This window comes from Takifugu flavidus, chromosome 14 (assembly GCF_003711565.1).
Source record: "Takifugu flavidus isolate HTHZ2018 chromosome 14, ASM371156v2, whole genome shotgun sequence".
Classification (NCBI taxonomy): Eukaryota; Metazoa; Chordata; class Actinopteri; order Tetraodontiformes; family Tetraodontidae; genus Takifugu; species Takifugu flavidus.
In genome coordinates, this window is record NC_079533.1 from 4,894,957 (window position 1) to 4,914,363 (window position 19,407).

The 19,407-nt window shown below is 43.8% G+C and overlaps 2 protein-coding genes across 3 annotated transcripts; both read left to right on the forward strand.

The window, feature by feature from the left end:
• Positions 1–15: 15 nt before the first annotated feature.
• On the forward strand, positions 16–11,247 carry rbm27 (RNA binding motif protein 27). 2 transcript variants are annotated; one of them, XM_057055524.1, is made up of 21 exons: positions 16–215; positions 1,547–1,665; positions 2,210–2,337; positions 2,472–2,551; positions 2,996–3,180; positions 3,510–3,809; positions 4,311–4,538; positions 4,769–4,933; positions 5,406–5,552; positions 5,628–5,781; positions 6,325–6,478; positions 6,604–6,834; positions 6,909–7,040; positions 7,140–7,262; positions 7,373–7,447; positions 7,525–7,707; positions 7,790–7,894; positions 8,556–8,777; positions 8,856–8,939; positions 9,025–9,144; positions 9,543–11,247. In XM_057055524.1, the coding sequence occupies exons 1-21, from the start codon at positions 157–159 to the stop codon at positions 9,636–9,638; spliced, it is 3,090 nt and encodes a 1,029-aa protein (XP_056911504.1). In that variant the 5' UTR covers positions 16–156; the 3' UTR covers positions 9,639–11,247. The 2 variants fall into 2 exon arrangements, with proteins under 2 accessions (XP_056911504.1, XP_056911505.1); XM_057055525.1 differs by having other exon boundaries at positions 9,546–11,247.
• A 1,889-nt stretch (positions 11,248–13,136) lies between these two features.
• Positions 13,137–15,698, forward strand: pou4f3 (POU class 4 homeobox 3). Its single transcript, XM_057055583.1, has 2 exons — positions 13,137–13,557; positions 13,860–15,698. The coding sequence occupies exons 1-2, from the start codon at positions 13,438–13,440 to the stop codon at positions 14,793–14,795; spliced, it is 1,056 nt and encodes a 351-aa protein (XP_056911563.1). The 5' UTR covers positions 13,137–13,437; the 3' UTR covers positions 14,796–15,698.
• Positions 15,699–19,407: the final 3,709 nt, after the last annotated feature.

A 19,407-nucleotide genomic window follows, 5' to 3' on the forward strand; every position in this document is an offset into this window, starting at 1 on the left:
CAGCTCACTTTGTGACGCCAAGCCGTAAACCGTTTTATCCAACCTGCCAGTGGAAAGAGACATACGGCCTTAATGCTTATAAATTTACAGACGATGACAGTGGGGCTGTTGAAGCTCACTTTCAGTTTATAAACAGTATTATAGTTTTTTTTCACGATGATCATAGAGAATGTTGAAGCCTTGAAATCATGGTTGGCAAAACTTCTGGAACCAATGTGAGTACTGAATTGAAATGACATTAAGGTTAGCATTCATGCTATGTTGCTAGTTAGCCAATGTCGGGCTTGGGGAGGGGGGGTTCTTAGAAACTAATGGCAAATTCTGGCACGAGTTAGCTAACAGCCTTTGGAGCTAGCTGCCTTTTGTAGCTAAGGCAGATATTGGAGTTTTATTTAACAAAGAAATCCAGATTGTGTTGCATATAGTAAATATGTTGCAGTATTACTTTAGGGTTGTCCGATTGGGTTAGCGACTGTTCCATTATAAGTTAATATGACTTATTCTGGTTGGAGGCTGGAACAAACTGATAACAGATGTAGCATAACGTGTAATCTGTCAACCTACTTTTTGTAGGATAGAATTAGATATGACTGCTAAGTTAAGCGGTGAGTCTTTTAAACAAACGATAGCAAGCGTTTTGTTAATGAACGTTAGACATGTATGTTCATGTTTACTGTTTGACTTGCCCGGAGTTACGCGCACACACGCACACGCTCTCCTCCCGTTCATGCACAGTGGTCACTATCTATTTCATTGAGACGCGCACATTGTCCCGAGACTGCACTCCTTGGCTTATGAAAACCTATCTTTTGGCTTCAGTTTGTCCGTAGAATAATGTCAATTTCATGATTACAGACTTGCAAACATTTCTATCATGAAAATTGGTTTGTATATTTATTCTCAATATGGTCTACTTAGTAATGTAATTAATTCCATATTAATGTGTGAGTTCTAAAAATAGTTTATTTCTGAAGATGTTCACTGCTTGGCTGGCTAAGGTTTTAATTGATTTTACCTCCGTCAAGGTTTGTTAGCAAAATAACCCAAATATTTGGGAGTGATTTTCATGAACCTTTCGAGAAATGTAGATAATAGTTCAAGGCACAGGTGATAATATTGTGGGCATTTTCTGTATTGGAGAGGGACTTTGATCTTACAAAGATCAAGGAACCTGCTATGTTATCTATCTTTGTATTACTGCTACTATACACACACAAACTCTCACACAAGTACATCATATATGTCATATCAGCGTTTATTTCTAGCACGCCCTGGTATATGCTCATTATAACATAGTTAAACGCCGTTCTTCGGACTTGGTGGAGGTCTGCTTTCTTTCTGTTTTGCCTGAGAAGCAGTTGTTTATTGGGTAATTATGTTTTCTATTCTTGGTTAACAAAATGTTCTGACCTGCAAATGTTTCAAGCCATCTCATTTGATCATTCCTGGGGATTTTTTTTTTTTTTTTTTTTTTTGCAATTTTATAAACTGTCTTATTATCTAAAGCACTGGGTAGATGAAATCATGTACATATTGTCATTTTCAGATGTGATGCTGACCCTTCTGCATTAGCTAACTATGTGGTAGCTCTTGTGAAAAAAGACAAACCTGAAAAGGAGCTGAAAGCACTTTGCGCTGATCAGCTTGAAGTCTTCCTGCAAAAAGGTATGAATTGTACATAGTTTCATGTCCCACAATGAATGATCCCATAATATTTGACATATCTATTAACCCAGGTGCTTTGTTTTACTGCTCTGCCCAGTCCAGGCATAGTTACACCTAATTTTTCAGCTTTTCCAGCCTCTCTAAATTGTGTGGCCACTAGAGGGCGAGTTTGTATCCCGTCCACGTTGGTACCAAGTAAAGCATCGCATTGTCAGCTGAAAGCTGATTTTTTTACTGACACAATTTTAGGCTTTAAAGCTACTTTAATCACAGTTACAGACCAGGTTCAATAAATTAATTATGAAATAAGGCCGCAAAGGGATGAATGCACTGAAAACCTTTGTCCAATTGTGTATTTTCAAGGTTTTAGTGTTGAAGAAATATGCAAATAAATTTTGTACACTGAAACAAAACTTCTGTGCTATGTGGAAATCCCAAAAACAGCTTTGTCCCCTGCAAAACTAAAGGCTTGGACTGTGTGCATCAGGTTCCAATACTGGCTAAAACAAGTGTTCCTGATTTATTTGTACTGTTGTCTTCACAGAGACTATGGCATTTGTGGATAAACTGTTTGAATGTCTGAGTACAAAGAGCTACCTTGGAATTCCTTCTGACAAAGATGTTTCTAAAGAGGAGGTCAAACCGGTAGTTGTCAAGTCAGATGCTGTTGAGGTCAGAGTAATACATCGCCACTCTGTCTTCTGATAATTAATTATTATAATCCAATGAGCTGTTGGCTGAAAAGTAAAGCATGGTGTAAATATGCTTCATGGCTTTATATTAAAGAATTTGTTTATTCCCTGAAGCCTGAAACTCCAGAGGAGGACAGAGAAAACAGAAGGAGGAAAAGTCCCCCGAGAAACCGCTCTGACTTCAGTGACTCCAGGTTTGCTTCTAATTTGTATATTTTTCTGCTTGATGTACTTAGCTTCACTGATGTGATGTGGTTCAGAGTAGAGAATGCTGCCAGTTTGCAGAGTATGGGTATGTAGGAAATCCCAGCACTGTCTCTTTTGCCTCTTAAGGGGCTTCTGGTGTTCTGTCCAGTCCCTATGATTATATAATGCACCACCACTGTTTGGAGAAGATGTTTCACATTTGTTTGTATTGTTATATTATCGTTTCATTTCATGACAGTCAGAAAGAGGGATTGAAGCTTGTCCTCTAATTGTACATAGTTTCATCTTTAATATGTATTTGAAGTCAAATATAAAGAGAAGGTGCTCAAAGAAATGTGTGGACTGCATTGTAAAGGCTATTATCAAATAGATTTCAGATACATTCAGAAATATGCAACAGAAATCTATAGTGTTTCCTTCCCTCTCTACAGGGGCCGGGATGACAGGAAACGCGATGAGCGCAAGCGCCGCGACCCTGATCGGCACGGGAAAAGCTTGAGTGACTCCCACCGTGAACGCGAACGGCACGAGCGCCGCAGGGGCAGCCCTCGAGGGAGGAGCTACAGCCGCAGCCGGAGCAGGAGCGGCAGCCGGGGGAAGAGCAGAGACCGGAGAGGTGAGAAAGCTGCACGCCGGGATCAGCTGCACAAGTGCAGGGACTCATGTGGGAGAGAGTTGCTGAAACCTGACAGGAGAGCTGGATGTAACTGCTGTCAGCCATATTTGCAAGGAATTGTTAGAAGGAACAATGTGGACAGCTTTGCATTCCTATCCAAAGGGAACTGATAACATGGGCTGGAACTGGTCTTATTGCTTTCAAGGTTAAATCTGCAACTTCCTGATTGATGTGGACAGAAACTTGTTTACTCCTTAGTTAAAACTTCTTACAAGAAGAATTGATATGGCTATTTATGTTTTTCATAAAAGTTTCTGTTTCCCTAACAGACTTCAAATCTAAGTTTGATGTGGAAAGGAAGGACTCTGACTGCTACAACTCCTCCACCCAGTCTGGCTCCCAGCAGCCTCACCCGCCACCTCTGCTCCCCCTGCCAACACCTCCACACCCCTTTTCCTCTTCGTCCTCGTCAGGAGCTGGAAGCTGTCCCGTAGCAACACCGGCTCACCTCCCCGATAGCACCACAGACAGCTGGTCTGGCTACTACGGTGCGCAGAGGCAAGATGGTGTCAGCAAGCCATTCGGCAGCAAGAGCGCGTCTCTAAAACATCGTTGCAGAGATTATGATGGTAGGAATGGATTAAGGCCTCCTTTAATAGCTACATTTTATCATTCCATCATTTGATCGTTTTTTAACAGTAAGCGCTGTTGTTGTCATTTTGATCTGATGATGGTGTCAACTCTCCCAGCATCTTCTCATGAGATGTATTGTTTTTCTGGTTGGCTCTCAGTGCTAATGACCACTGTTTAGCTCTTATTCAATTCTCCCGAGGCACCAGTGGATTCAGAATTCTCTACCGTCTCTAAAGCACAGTGCTATCCTTCACAGCGCTCGAGCATGGCCACTAGAGACACTCATCCTTAATGAGGCTATGGGGTAAACCCATGCACTGTTGTCTTCAGCTGCTGTGCTCTACAACTGTTGGTCATTTTAGGTTTTTATGATTCCGCTCTGTCATCTTTATCTTTGTGTTCTTTGTTTCAAAAACAATAAGGTAGTGAGATAAAGTGAGCTGCCTATAATTTTTAAGAGGAATTTGAATTAATAGTTTTACCTTTTTCATTCACAGAAAAGGGATTCTGTGTGCGTGGCGACCTCTGCCCATTTGACCATGGCAACGACCCTCTCGTGGTAGATGATGTCAATCTACCTGGCATTATTCCGTACCCACCCCCGCCGGTCATGCCACCGACCAGCCTGCCAATGCCCCCAATCACAGATCCACTACCTCCACTCAGGATGCCTTCAATGCCCCCCTATGGCCAGCCACCTCCTCCAGGAGTCTTCCCTATGACCAGTAAGCACCAGTGAGGTGTATTCATACCATCCAGTCTGGGTGCTGCTAAATCTGACACTAGTATCTTTCTGCTTGTAGCCGCAGTCTGAGTGCTCACCTTCAGGGCAAGGGGTTGTTTTGTCTGTGGTCCGATTGCAGCCTGTTTCACTGATTTAATTAATTATTTTTATTTTCCTATAACCTGCACAACTTTTTGACTTGACATTAGCATGGGCTCGTGTCTCCCCCAGGACCCCCATTGATAGCAACAAGTGGAATTGACACCCCCAACCATCAAACAGCCATCACATCTCCTCCTGTTGGACCACCTGGTGTGGGGTTGCCTCCTACTCTCCCTCTTCCTCCTTCCTCTTCCACATCTGCGTCACTTCACCCCCAGTATGCCCAGTCTGAATGTAAGCAGTAGCGTTCTTCCTGTTTAGATTGGACCGTGGAGACATTACTGTGGCTTTGCATTGATTTCCTGCCCTCTGTTATTACGTTCCATTGAGGCTACAGTGATGAGCGCTGGCCGGGTGATGGCGCTGTTTACCAACCTTAGAAAGACAGTTAACGTTACCCTTGCATGGCCTCATGGAACTGGATGGGTTTTGCGTAATTTCATCCATGAATAATATATTAATGCACTTTTCAGTCCCACTGGAGTAAATCTATTTTTAGTTTCCTTTTTTTAACCTTAATTCAGTTGTTCAACTGCTGTTTCATCTTATTATTTATTTTTTATTTTTTATTTGATTGTATAGTTTTATTATTCAATTATTTAGGATTTCCACAAACTTGTTTCAAGCCAGTTAAGTCTTCAAATGTTGTTTGTAGTTTTCTAATATCATTTTGTTTGGTTACATTTTTCACGTGTTTGCACTGTAGATAATTATGACCCAGAGGGCTACAACCCGGAATCCCCAGCTTTGACTCCAGCAGGCCGTCACCCATACCGTCAATTCATTCCTCGAGTGCAGACGCAGCGCTCCAACCTCATTGGCCTCACATCAAATGAAGGCCAAGGTTCCAGAGGTAGCGGATATGGCACTGTTTTACAGGCTGGTTATTGAGAGGACAAATGCGAGTTCATGTTGGTTTGCCTTCCAGCTGCCAACATTGTGATTCAGACTGAGCCTGCTGTTACAACCAGCAATCCTGGAAATAATGTGCCCCGATTTAACAAGGACCCGGACAGCAGGAAGAGAACAGTGATACCCAGTACAGCTGACGGACCAGCAGCTAAAAAAGCATGGATGGAGAAGTAAGAATTTTTTAAAAATCCCTAGATTCTAAGAGTTGATAATGCGTCTGTGCTGTGGACATGTACCTGAGTTGCTTCATAAACTAAAACCCCTCCCTTTCAGCCTCTGTTTTCTGGAAACATACAAAGCTCCCCCAGTTAATTTTATCTTGAGAAAATGTAATAATTTGTCCTTAATTTAGAATATAAAAGTGCTGTTTTAAAACATATTAACTATGTAAGTTATCTTGAGTTGTTTCTTAATGATAGCCGGAGAGTGTCGACACTTGAAATTTGATCAAACAGTGCCGCCCCACGTGTCCTGTCGCTGTTGGTCGCTCACAGATCCAAAGCTTTTGTTTTGCCAAAGCTATAAGACATGTCAACCTACTTGAGATGCGGTCGGCTTCAGTTTGCAGGCAGAAACCTAACCCTTTTCTCACCATCTATTTGTTACCTGCTCCACTTTTCTACTCATGTTTTTGCAAGTCAAATCACTTTTTTGATGTTGGCTTCCGTTCTTTCTCTAAAGCTTTAAAATCGAGGCCTATTCTTGTTTTTTAGGACTAGCTTCAACAACCAGAATAAGACTGGCTTTCCCAAACGATATCATTACGTGAACACCAAGTTGGAGGTGCGGAAGATCCCACGGGATCTTAACAACATCACCCAGCTCAACGAACACTTCAGCAAGTTCGGAACCATCGTCAATATCCAGGTAAAATGCGTCACCTGAGGGGCAAAAACCATGCAGGAAAACCTTGATATCTGTGGCTGATTTGACGAGCGGAATGTGTGACGTTAACCTCTGCTGAAGAGTAAAGGCGTGTTGTACCTTCTCAGGTGGCATTTGGTGGAGACCCCGAAGCAGCATTGATCCAGTACACGAAGAATGAAGAAGCCAGGAAGGCCATATCCAGCATAGAGGCCGTTCTCAACAACCGGTTCATCCGCGTTTACTGGCACCGTGAGCCAGGCACCAGCACCACCCCCCAGCAGCAGGAGCAGAGCTCAGGGGGTCAAGCAGCCACCTCTGCTCCCAGTCCAGCAGCTCAGCACAGCAACATGCACATGGTCAGTTCAACATATATTCATTTTCGCTTGTTTTGAACATCCTTCCTTAAACTCTCATCTTCTTTTATCTGCAGGGGATCAGGCAGCACAATCCTGCCGCCTATGTGTTGAACAAGACTATAGGCAAACGACGATCTCCAGCAGGATCTGCCAACGTCTCAACAACAAATTTGGACAGCCTGGACTCTCGCACTGAGCCAGTTGCTGTGCGTTTAACACCTTTGTTAAATATTGCACTGTTGGTTTTGTCTTTGACTCCTTCATGTCAACTCACTTTTAAATCTGAATATCTCGACTTATGTCAGGTGGCGGCTGCAATGACAAATCCCCCAAAGAACAACTATCCTCCCACAGCTCTCCAGCCCTCCAAGAGCCTGGGGAAAACTGCCAAAGCCTTAGAAGTGCAGGAAGTCCTCAAGAAGAAACAGGTATGATTTTTATTTCATGTCTCAGAGATTGTGGGATGATGATCAATTTTTAGCTTTACATTTTTTTTGTCTGACGTTTATGCTTATGTCTGTCTCTTTTTTCATCTCAGGAGGCATTAAAGCTCCAACAGGACATGAGAAAGAAGAAGCAAGAGATGTTAAAGACACAGATTGAATGTCAGAAGGTAATACTGCCTATAACCATGCTTTTCCTCCTTTTAGCCATTTGCACTTTCTTATTATTGTGATCCATCTCTTCCAGGCTTTAATAAACCGTCTGGAGAAGAACCGGGGAATGAAACCTGAGGAAAGGGCCAACATCATGAAGACTCTGAAGGAGTTAACTGAGAAGATCACCCAGCTGCAGAATGAAATGAGCCTTATTCCTGCCTCTCAGGCGTCCCACACCAAACCAAACCACAGCCAGCCCAAAACAAAGACTGATGTAAGTTTGCAGACATCTGAAAGCTTCTAAAGTGTTCAGACTTGGAGATGGTCCCGCTTGATGTGTGTGTCTGTGTGTCCAGGCGCAGAAAGAGCTGCTGGATGCCGAACTAGATTTTCACAAGAGGATGAGCTCTGGTGAAGATACAACAGACCTCAAGAGGAAACTAGGGCAACTACAGGTGGAGGTAATGACATACCCAGTTTAAGATGCCCTTACGTCTGCGTCTGATTAGCAGCTCCGTTTACGGTATCACATGTACAAGCTTACAGCTCAGATTTGGCTTGTCTACAGCTCGTCTTATGCTCATCCAGCTGCAGCCAAAGATCAGCCAAATGGAGCCTCTGCTAGCCATACCCCTCTTGGCATGGTTGTTTTTGCTGTACCCCCTAGCTACTAAATTAGCTTTCTTCTTTAAAAATGCATAGTATCCCCTCCCCATCCATCTCAAACCCGCCCTCATTCTGAAGATTGAACTTCAGCCACTTAAGTTAGCCCATAGGAGCCGTTGCTAACAAAGCCGTCAGACACGCTGATGGAGCTGTGTTTCATTAAAGTTTGAGCTGCTCCTTCCTGTAAGAAAATGAGATGACAATTAGAGGGAAGTGAAGGAGGGACAAGTTGGACAAGGGGCGTGGGGAGAGTGCAGAAATGGTCAAAAATGGGTTAAAAAAAACTGTACAGAAACTTGCTGCTGAAGGTCATTTGTAACCTCCTTCCACAATCATGCAGCATAGTCTGGTGCTAACATCTGCAGACAGGTGTCCATGACAGCCTCTTAAGTGTGTGTGTGCTTGAATAAGAGAACCGTTTCTAACAGCAAACTTCCTGACCTCTTCTGTTGCTAGGCGACTCGATTGGGACTCATCAGACCTCCGACCGGTCGAGGCCGCGGGCGGGGAAAGATGGAGCCCGGGTCAGTGCACGTAGGCCGTGGGAGAAGCCGGAGCCGTGAGATTAGCGGCCGTGGCGGGACCGTGAACCGCATGGTGGTGGACCACAGACCCAGAGCGCTGGCTATTCTAGGAGTGGCGCAGGAAGAGAAGGAAGAGCTGATGCCACATTTTCTGGTGAGCTTTTGGCTATTTTAAGGAAGATTAAGTATGAAAACTGAATTGACTGTTGATTTTTCTCCTTTGTGGATGCAGAAGTTTGGTGAGATTGAGGATTGTCGTGACCAAGACGCCAACACTGTTGTGATGACATTCAAGACGCGAAATGAAGCCGAAAACGTGCGTTGCTTCACTCTAGTCTCCACCAGTTTTAGGTCGCATGAATTGCATCAATTTGAGAAATTTTGGTATTTTTGTTTTCCAGGCAGCTAACCTGGGAGCAAAGTTCAAAGGGCGCGTGCTACAGATTTCCTGGTTCAAGCCCAAGACCCCGTCTGTCACGACAGAGCCAGAGGACGATGAGTCTAAGGACGAGGAGAACAGGGTACAGCAACAGTTCCTCATGAAGGAACATTTATCCACACAGAAAGCGTGACAGGAACTCACAATATGACTTGAAATCCCTGGAGGGCTAACTTGTGGGAGTTTGAGTTCAATTCACAGATTTTACTTGTACATCTGATTCCAGTACAGCTGAATTATTCACCACAGCTCCCAGTGGGAATACCAAACTGAGCTGTACTAAGAGCATCTTAAGCTTTTGACTAAAATGACATTACTGTCAGCTGAACTGCTTGCTCATACTGTAGCGATTTGAAGTTTCAGTGGAGTTCAGAATGTATCAGAAGGTAGAAATAAAAAAACAGGCGTTTTAAAGGGCCTAAGCAGCACATTTGAAGTGTAGCGTCATGTCCAAGTATTGATGTTAGTATTTTCTCACAGAAGGAAGCCAACTCTTATTTGCCGGGTGAGGAGGAAGAAGAGGAAGAGGAAGACGATGACGACGACGAGTATGAGAGTCGGTCTTGGAGACGGTGAATTGGAAGCAAAAACCCTCATAATTTCAGAGAAATGTCGATGCAACTGGACTCATTATTTTCCAGTATTTTCACTTTTAATCTCCAACCAGAGTTTAAAAAAAATCTTTATTGTACATGAAAATTTCAGAGGGCTGATGGTTTTTTCTCTTTGTCCCTCGACAAGAAAGTCTCACTTTTGCTGAGAACCATAAATACTAAATCCTTTAGAGATGGGAAACCTATGTGTGCTTTGTTGTGCTTGCCAGATGATAAATATCAGTAACGCACAATATTTGTGTGAATAGGTATTTTTACTTGTGTGTGTGTTTATATACATACATACATACACACACACACATACACACACTGTATTTAATTAGTCTTCTCACCAGTTTTTTTTAAAACTTGTCCTCGGTTGAGGGACAGCCATTCCTTTACTGATAGAAGACTCTGTCGCTGCAGAGGGACATTAATTTATTTTTTCACTGCACAGATGCACTGTACACAATCCAGATTAGCAGAGTGGCATCGGTCTCATTTGTTTCCATAGGAGTTTGCCAAAATCGTTTTCATGTCGTCCTTTAACTGGCCCGCGTCCACATTAATGCCGGTGCCCACACAGGATGAATCCAAACCATGTTTACAAATGACCACTTGGATGCTCCTCACACAGTCTCTGTAGAGGATGTTTGTGGAGCCACTGCTGTAAATATCAACCTTCATGGGTGTGTGTACATTTTATCTCTCCCCCACAAGGCTGGACTGGTGGCCAGATCAGTGCAAACCAATAATGTGAAATCTGTGTGGATGGGTGTTTGAATGTAATACCTAACTGTTGCTTTTAATACAGAGATCAACCTTTCTTTGCCTTACACGCTCAGCAGAGGCTGGCTTTTTACCAGGTTTGTAATTTACCCTTGTAGATTTTGTAAATGCTTTAAATATGTTGTACATTTAAGTTCCTCCGTTTTCCAGAAGGGCGGGTTTGTGTTAGGTCACTCTGGGCTCAGCCGCAGGACTTTGTTCAAGTTTGTGTTATTTAGTGAAATTTGAAGCGATGACATTTGCACATCAAACTCATGGTTGAGGTTGTGAAATCCTGCATCTTTTTGTTTAGTGGCGTGCTGAATCCTCGGTGTCTGGCATTGTTGTTCAAATGTGAACCCACGTGGTCACCCATGGTCTGTGAATCCAACCAGTCAGAGCATCATTTTCCCGGCTGTACGCATACCTGTTTCTGCCTTTTTTTTTGTTGTTTTTTTTTTAAACCAGGATTCACGCTCGTGACTGAAACTTATGGGAAATTTTTCACTTTTTGTACAATATGCTCACATCTCTGTAAAAAGGAAATGTAAAATGTTTATGGGATAATAGTTTTGGATTTGTTACAGTTTATATTTGAAGGATGTGGATGTATTTTCTTCCTGTATTTGGTCTGTAAGGATTTCTAATTCACTAGCATGTGTGCTTTTGCCAATAAAGATGGAGGAATTTAGTGCTTGTAAAAGAGAAGGGGGAAAAATGACAAATTTGAATTGGCTCTTCAAAAAAAGAATGTTTTGAACTATTAGCAAAAGATCTGAACAGCTAAAGATACAAGCAAGGCATTCCACAGAATCTAACTGTAACTTGTGTTTGATCTCATTTGTTCTGGACTTTGGCATTAAGTTGAACTGGGAAAAAGTTCAAACTGGAGAATTTGGGAATTTTGGTCAAGTGTCGCTGGTCTCGTTTAGCAATGGATAACAAGGTCAGCGACTAAAGTATTACTCAGTTATGCACCACAACTTCCTACTTTAGGAAGTGGAGTGAAGCCACTCAGTCTGTTAATCTTGACTCAAAGGTTTTCAGCTCACCCCAGAGGGGGGGGGGGTCATAGGGTTAGACTTGAATCCACCATGTCATATGTTCCTTTAAGTCTGAGCCGTGTCTACTCCCAGCAGTTCTTGCATGTGGAGGGAGGTCTAAAACTTGAACATGAGGAAGGGGCAGCAGCAATGGAAGCCATCCATGTGCTCTTCAATTATTCAGTCTGTGGAAACAGAGAGGTGGCCAGCAGAATCAGATGGAGCCGTTGTGTTATCGGCCAGCTTTTCTTCTGGCACAGTGAAGGTTAAACAGAGCACCCACATCGGTAGTCTGGGAGGAGTTCACTTGGGAGGGACGAGACACCCCTCCCTTTAACCCTATGTGACTGTTAAATGACCCATTCTGCGGCGGGGTCATCAGTGACCTGTTTCGTACAGTTTTATTCCTGCTTTGATGCACAACAAAGTGGTACTCGGGTAAAAGTGAGAGGAGAAACTTGTCCCTTTATGCCAGAGAGATATCTCAGAAATCACTGTTGAATTCTCAACCACAACAATCCATTTAGACCAGAGGTGTCAAACTCAAATACCCAGTGGGCCAAAATTCAAAACTGGGACAAAGTCACAGGCCAACATTCATGTTTATTGAAAAAAATCTTCCTCCAGCTATAACATGGAACCTTTTCATATGGACCCAAACTAATTTTGCTCAACAATTGAACATGGAACAAGCAAAGCTTAACACAATACAATATATAATTTATTATTGCACACATGCAAAATCTAAATTCAAATTAAAAAACACATCACTGGCATTCATTTCTTCTCTTTATTTGCAGCCTTCTGAATTAAATTTCAACCGTAATCTTTTGCCATTGTAAGTAAATGTAATGTAAATGTAATGCCTTTTCATTTCTTCTACTTTCTGGCGCCTTTGAGTCATTTCTAGGTGCTTGTGCTTGTCTTGGTGATGCGTTTTATAGTGTCATCTGTTGTTGTTCTCCTTGTAATGCACATTGGCTCCACATACAGGTCTGTCTTTTACATATCTAAACAGATATTCTGCCTCCTACCTGTTCAGATAGGTCTTATTTTCTGCCTTTCCTTTAATCATTTTTCAGAGGGTTAGTGCGGTGCCAGAATTAGCATTAGCAAATAAGGTCGCTATGACTATGGTACTTCCTCTCTCTTGGTGGTTGGCAAGCCACAAATTGGTGCATTACAACCACCAACTGATTTGGTGTGTGGATTTTCACACCAAAACACCAGCAGAGCATTCTGGTATTTGTAGTATCGCTTTAAGCGATAATACCGGCAGGCCAGCTCTAATAGTCAATTGGTATGGCTTCGTAGGGCAAATACAATTACATTGCAGGCCAAATTTGGCCCACGGGCCAGAGTTTGACACCTATGATTTAGAATGTCTGTCCCATTATAAAGAGCCAATTTAATGCCTCTGCCCTACTTTGAGCAGTCCGTAGGACCTCTTCATAACAATAGAACCAGACTACTGAGCCCTTCTGTCAGCCTCTCTGTCCCATTATGGTCAGTCCATTCATTCTCCACCCTTTCCTGCTATTTATTATCTCTGTCCAATCAGTTTTACCCATTTTAATTGTCTTCCCCCCTTTAACCAGTCTGTCCACTCTGTCCCCTTATATAAGCTCATTTGTCCTCTCCCACTACAGTATAACCACTGTATAGTGTTTCATATTTTGAAATTTAAATTAAATTGAAGCTAAAATAATCCTTAATTTTAAATGTTCAATGCTTTCTAGTATAAATAATAACTGTCAGTAAATAGTTGTCATTTTAAAAAGAAACATACCAGTAAAGAGAACTGGACGGTACCTGGTTTGGCTTCTGGCCACGCTTTTGTCACCTGAAAGTTGAGCACAGAGGCTGGGGGGGTAGTCTCCTGACGAAGGGGGCATAGGAGCCCCGTCAAGTCCGTGCGCTACACAACGTGCATGTCAAGGGCCACACACGACCTGCGAGGTGAGTGCGAGGATGACGACCATGAACGGCAAGCAGCATTTCTCCGCACACCCACCTCTCCACGAGCCCAAGTATCCCGGCCTGCACTCGGGCGCGGACGGGATGCGCAGAGTCAGTCTGGTCGCCCCGCAGGTATGTCGAGGTTAGGGTTGTGCGTGTGTGTGTGTGTTTCTGTGTGTGCGCGCGCGCACGTGTGTTGTAAAGTTGATTTGACGGGACTTTGTTCTATCCACTCCCCCCCACCCCTCACTGTCTGCCTCCATCCACGTGTCTATTCAATGCTCTTGCTTTCATATTAATTTTTATGACCTGCGCTTTGAGGAGGGCTCTCTCCTCTCCTCGGCGCTGCTTGCCTTTGGAAAATGTTTTTTAGATCCTGAGAGCTGCTTAACAGAATTCCCTACTGACTCCAGTATGCGCACTCTTGCTTGCAGCTGCATGGCAATATATTCGGAGGCTTTGATGAGAGCCTGCTAGCGCGGGCAGGGGCTCTGGCAACTGCTGACAGCATTGTCTCTCACGGCAAGAGTCACCCGTTCAAAGCAGACGTGACTTACCATACCATGAGCAGTGTCCCCTGCACCTCAGCCTCCTCTTCTTCCTCCACCACCTTGCCTATCTCCCACGTCCCCTCCGCCATCGCTTCACACCATCACCATCACCACTTCGACCAGACCCTGGAGACCGGGGACCTCCTGGATCACCTTTCTAACAGCCTGGCCGTCAACGGGATGGGCGCATCGGAGCCTACGGGGATGGCCGCGCCGGCGCACCATCAGCACGCTCACCACCACCACCTGCAGACCATGGGGCAGCTGCACCAGGCGATGGCCTCCATGGCCCACCCTCATTCTCTGTCGGTACACGGCGGCATGACGTGCGTTAACGACGTGGAGTCGGATCCGAGGGAGCTGGAAGCTTTCGCTGAGCGCTTCAAACAGAGGCGGATCAAGCTCGGTGTGACACAGGCGGACGTCGGCTCGGCTCTGGCCAACCTCAAGATCCCTGGCGTGGGCTCGCTGAGCCAGAGCACCATCTGCAGGTTCGAGTCGCTCACTTTGTCCCACAACAACATGATCGCGCTCAAGCCGGTGCTCCAAGCCTGGCTGGGGGAGGCGGAGGCTGCGTACCGGGAGAAAAGCACCAAGCCGGACCTTTTCAGCGGGAGCGAGAGGAAAAGGAAGCGCACCTCCATTGCCGCACCGGAGAAGCGCTCTCTGGAGGCGTACTTCGCCATCCAGCCTCGACCCTCGTCGGAAAAAATCGCGGCCATCGCCGAGAAACTGGATCTGAAAAAGAACGTGGTCCGAGTGTGGTTTTGCAACCAGCGGCAGAAACAGAAGCGGATGAAATATTCCGCCGCGCACTGACTTGCACACGTCATGAATTTAAAAAACTGCTACATTTTTGATCGACTGATTATTAATAGCCCGGGTGGAGGATTTATCAGTGGGATTACCTCCTGGGTTTCCATGCTGTCACTCACTAGTAGTGTTTTTATCCCACCAAGGAGCTCACACACCTGTCAAACATTTGTGTGGGGGCTGCTGTTGACTGGACGGATCGATTGAGGCGCACTTCCCACCAAGACTTTGTGTCCCTTCGGGCTTTTCTTTACTTCCGGAAAAGATTTAGTTCTTTTGTCAGTGTTAAATGGATTAAAAAAACATATATAAAAGAGGCAGAGTTGTGTGTGTGTATGGATGATTCATTCTCTTTTAATTGTGCTTTCACCGGACGCAACAAGAGTTCGACAGAAACACTCCCACTATTATTGTTCTCATTCTTCTCAACAATCTGTCCTGTCTGTGAACGTCTGTACGTACAAATGTCAAACTTGATCCCGTTATTGAAACGGACGTTTAGGAGGCACTTTGGCTGCTGCTGCTGCTGCTGTGTATTTTGTATATATTTTCGATGTAAGCATCACTTCCGCTCTGCTACTTTCTTCAAGCAGGCCGCTTTTAGACGTTTGGGCCTGACTCACCTTCCTTAAGTATTTATTTATTTCCTCACTATTGTTTTCACCTTGAAAATAACGTGGGACTTCAACCCTCATAAATTATTGGTTATTTTCTAATAAAAAAAAATCAAAAGCAGCATATTTATTCCTTATTTTTAGTCTTTGAGGCTTTCTTTTCCTCTCTGTCCAAATGGTGATAAAAGCCTTGTTTGTGCCTGTTTTATGTATGACTCTCCGGAGCTGTGCGAGGATTAAATATGTATCATAGGACATAATATTAAGTGCCACACCAAATAAAAGGGAGGCCCTGGATCGTCTCTTAATTAGCGCAGGTTTTAATCATAGATGCCTCCGGTGTCATCGGCTCTGTCCTGCTCAGCGTTTGGAATTATCAAGTAATGACGAAGCGATATTAAGCACTGTGTTTTGGAATAAAACCAAGAGTAGGAGACTGGGAACACTGGTGACTCCAGGGAGAGACGGATATCAGGTGGAAAGCTGGCAAGTGAATGTTTTATTATATTTAAAAATCTGCGTTTTTACAATTTATTTCTATTAAATCTAATTTGACTTGGCGGTACAATTCAGATAATGTAATTATCTCTATTTAATTGTATTTTATTAGGATTGGTATTTTATTAGACTTTATTGCCGTTTAAAAACAAATCGATAAATTCAAATTTTGCATTTTCTTCACTTTTTAAAACCGACATTATTATTATTATTATTGCTGTTATTATTATTATTATTATTATTATTATTATTATTATTATTATTATTATTGTTGTTGTTGTTGTGTTGTTGTTGTTGTTGTTCGCGGTTGCGGAGACCTTTCCAGGGAGATTCTGCTTGTCGTTTGCTGCTTTGAGGCCTTTGTAAAATATTCCCTTTAATGCTGCAACGTAATTAATAACATTCTTTATTTAAATTTGCCTTGATTTGATCATTTGTCGTGATGGCGGAGGAAGAATTGTTTCACATTCCAACGGAAGCCCGTCTTTTGGACGCGTGCAGACGCGTCCTGAGCTCGAAGGCCCCGCGGCTGTTTAGATGTTCATATAAAAAGAGCCCATTTGATCTCGAATGTTTTTAATAGTGTGTACTGATATGATCCCTCCAAGTTTGTGTGGAAACTGATCTGCTGGACTCCGCACTTCGACGACATGTGGCCACTGAAGGAGCCTCAATTATTCAGCAGCAGCTCAAAGGTGAACCTTCTCACCAGTGACGTCACTAGTGACGTTCAGCATATTCTCATCAACGTCTGAGTGTTCAAAGTGTGTGTGTATCACGCACGTGTTTGAATTGGGATAAGATGGATGTTGACAGAATGGGGTTTCATTTAATTGCAGCTTACACTCTCTCCCTCCCTCTCTCTCTTGAATGATGGTCTTCTCACACACTCTTCATGTGTGTGAGAAGACCATCATTCAATGTTCATGCAGTTAAGTCTAACTTCAATGCTTCATCCAATATGAACCTAACTGTAACTCTTCAAGATAGCCTTCAACCTTCTTATTTAGCAATTAAGTCCACCCCCCCCCCCCCCCCCCCCCGCACACACACACACACACACACACACACACACACACACACACACACACACACACTGGGATTTTAATAATTTATCCAGCAGTCCAGCAGTAGCAACAAATGTGAAGGGAGACATCAACCCCTGTTTCTCTCACCAGAAACCATACTCAGCCAAGGACTGAGTGTGTGTGTGTGTGTGTGTGTGTGTGTGTGTGTGTGTGTGTGTGTGTGTGCGTGCGTGCATGCGCGTGTGTGTGTGTGTGTCTGTTCAATCTATCAAATGTCTCTGAAATGTCCCTGAAATATGCCCACACCAATTAGTGACAGTAAATCTGACCTCTGACCTCTTTTACCCAAGCCTTCCACACCAATAGCCAGCACACACACCAGGGCAACAGCAGTGGGCAGTGGGTGGCACACCAGCCCATGTCCCATGCCAGGATTTGAATTGACAAACCGTGGTTACAAGTGTGATCCAGGATGGAGGGGGACTTGTGTCAATATGTTGTTTTTATTTCCTATAAAAAAAGCCTGCTTTTATAATATTTAATGATATTTTCAAGCTGACAGATATGACCTTTAAGTCTCAAGCAACCTGAGAGAGAATGGATACCTTGACCATGAGGACTCTGAGCTGAGGGGTGAAGAAAGAGGCCAAGACAGTTTACAAAAGCATGCACGTTTGCATGCACCTTTCATGAAGGTCAGACGTTCAACTTGTCTGAGTGGTTTTATGCAGATTCTACACAGGAAGGGACAGCGCTATCCATCCTCTATCCATGGCAACTTAATGATTGATTGATTGATGATTGAACTATTTGGTTTAAGCTGCGCAGCGACACAGAGATGAAGTCGACAGGAGGGGGCACTGCACCAGAGATGGACCCACAAACTGACTTCCAGGCTCATTGAATTCCTCCTGCAGTCCTGAAGAAGCCTATTATGCAGCCATTCATTATTCAGACACTTCCATTATCAAAGTGCCCAGAGAAATAAGACCAAGCCAGCCAGAAATAACTGACTGTGGCGTGATTCTCTTTCCTACAAAGCTTTTAGCTGCTGCAGACTCATGCAGAATAACTCAGATTAAAGCAGATGAATGCTGATGATGATGATGCAAAAACAGGAGGAAGAAAGGGGAAAAGGATGGATTTTAGCAATTAAAGCTGTCAGGGTAGAAATGAGAAGAAGGAGCAGAGAGGGCACAAAACTTGATTAAAAATCCCACATGTCTGTCCTGCTGACTGACTGGATTTAGCTTTTTTGCTGTTTCCAACTTGATCATGTCAAGGTGAGAGTGTCCCTGCTGGCCCAGAGGCCTGACGCTAAACTCCAGTGACAGAAGGAGAACCCAGAGGAGAACCCAGGAGAGAGCTCAGAGAAGAGCCCAGAGGAGCCACAGCCGGGAGGAGGTGTTGGCAGGGCATCAGATACAAACACATTTCACTTTCCTTTGAGTGATTCAGCTCTTCATGTATAGATGACACATGTGATGTCAACAAGGCTGCTTATTTAAGATGGACTGAGGATACATTGAAGAATGAAGGCTGTGAGAACATATCTGTGTCTCCTCATTCACACATGACATCCATCCCAGCATCTATTACTGCCAAAAAGTTTCAAAAATGAAATGAAACTCGTTACCATCAAACAGGAATTACAGAATGCCACTCGGTGGATACTTTTGGTACTAGAAACTAACAAAGTGTCCCTCTGGGCAGATGCAGGCCAGAAGTTCTCAAAGATTACCTTTAACCTCATGCTGGGACATGTAGAATTCCATGTAAATTTACTTTCCACAAGTCATATCTTGTCTCCCAGAAATATTTAAATATAATTATAGGCTGAACATTGAAAGTTAATCAGAACTCAGCAGCTAAATACCAATATTAATAAAAATGTCATTCATATTATTCAGTAATTTACTAAGTGTTAAAGTATTTAACAGATTTACTGCTGATATATTGCAGAGCTCCTGAATTTTAAAATAATGGAAACCCCTCTCTCTCATGTCTCTCTCACTCTGTCTGTCTCTCTCTCCTTCTGCCTGTCTCTCGCTCTGTCCACTGTGCTGTTGAAGACCAACAGACAGGCAGACAGACAGGCAGGCAGGCAGTGCCAGGCAGCAGCGGGGCCCCTGAGGGAGGTCCCTTGGCAGATGCAGCCTCCCACTGGCCCCAGGCCCTGAAGCCTGCCCCCAGGCTAATGGATCAGAAGCACAAACACGCGCAGAGTAAAACGCGCGTCTTCATGGCAGAAACTGGAAAGAGGAGATTTCCCAACCCGGAGACAGGTTGAAGCAGAGCACATCGCCGGTTTCATCAAGTTCCGGAACAATGCCACTGTGATGTGATTGGATTCGGGTGGGGTTCTGCTATTCCAGCTCATCAGCATCAAACAGTAAATGATCAGCACTAAATCAGATGAGATAGTGACGTCATTGCTCAAAATCCAAATCCATCTTGTGTGACGCCAGCATCCTGAAT

What these genes read in the sequence shown, in the direction of transcription:
- rbm27 (XM_057055524.1), top strand. Translation starts at nt 157, where the DNA reads ATGATCATAGAGAATGTTGAAGCCTTGAAATCATGGTTGGCAAAACTT. An exon ending in TCGTTGCAGAGATTATGATG is followed by an intron (nt 3,810 to 4,310) that starts GTAGGAATGGAT and finishes TTTCATTCACAG; the next exon opens with AAAAGGGATTCTGTGTGCGT. An exon ending in AGCCCAAAACAAAGACTGAT is followed by an intron (nt 7,708 to 7,789) that starts GTAAGTTTGCAG and finishes CTGTGTGTCCAG; the next exon opens with GCGCAGAAAGAGCTGCTGGA.
- pou4f3 (XM_057055583.1), top strand. Translation starts at nt 13,438, where the DNA reads ATGACGACCATGAACGGCAAGCAGCATTTCTCCGCACACCCACCTCTC. An exon ending in TCAGTCTGGTCGCCCCGCAG is followed by an intron (nt 13,558 to 13,859) that starts GTATGTCGAGGT and finishes TCTTGCTTGCAG; the next exon opens with CTGCATGGCAATATATTCGG.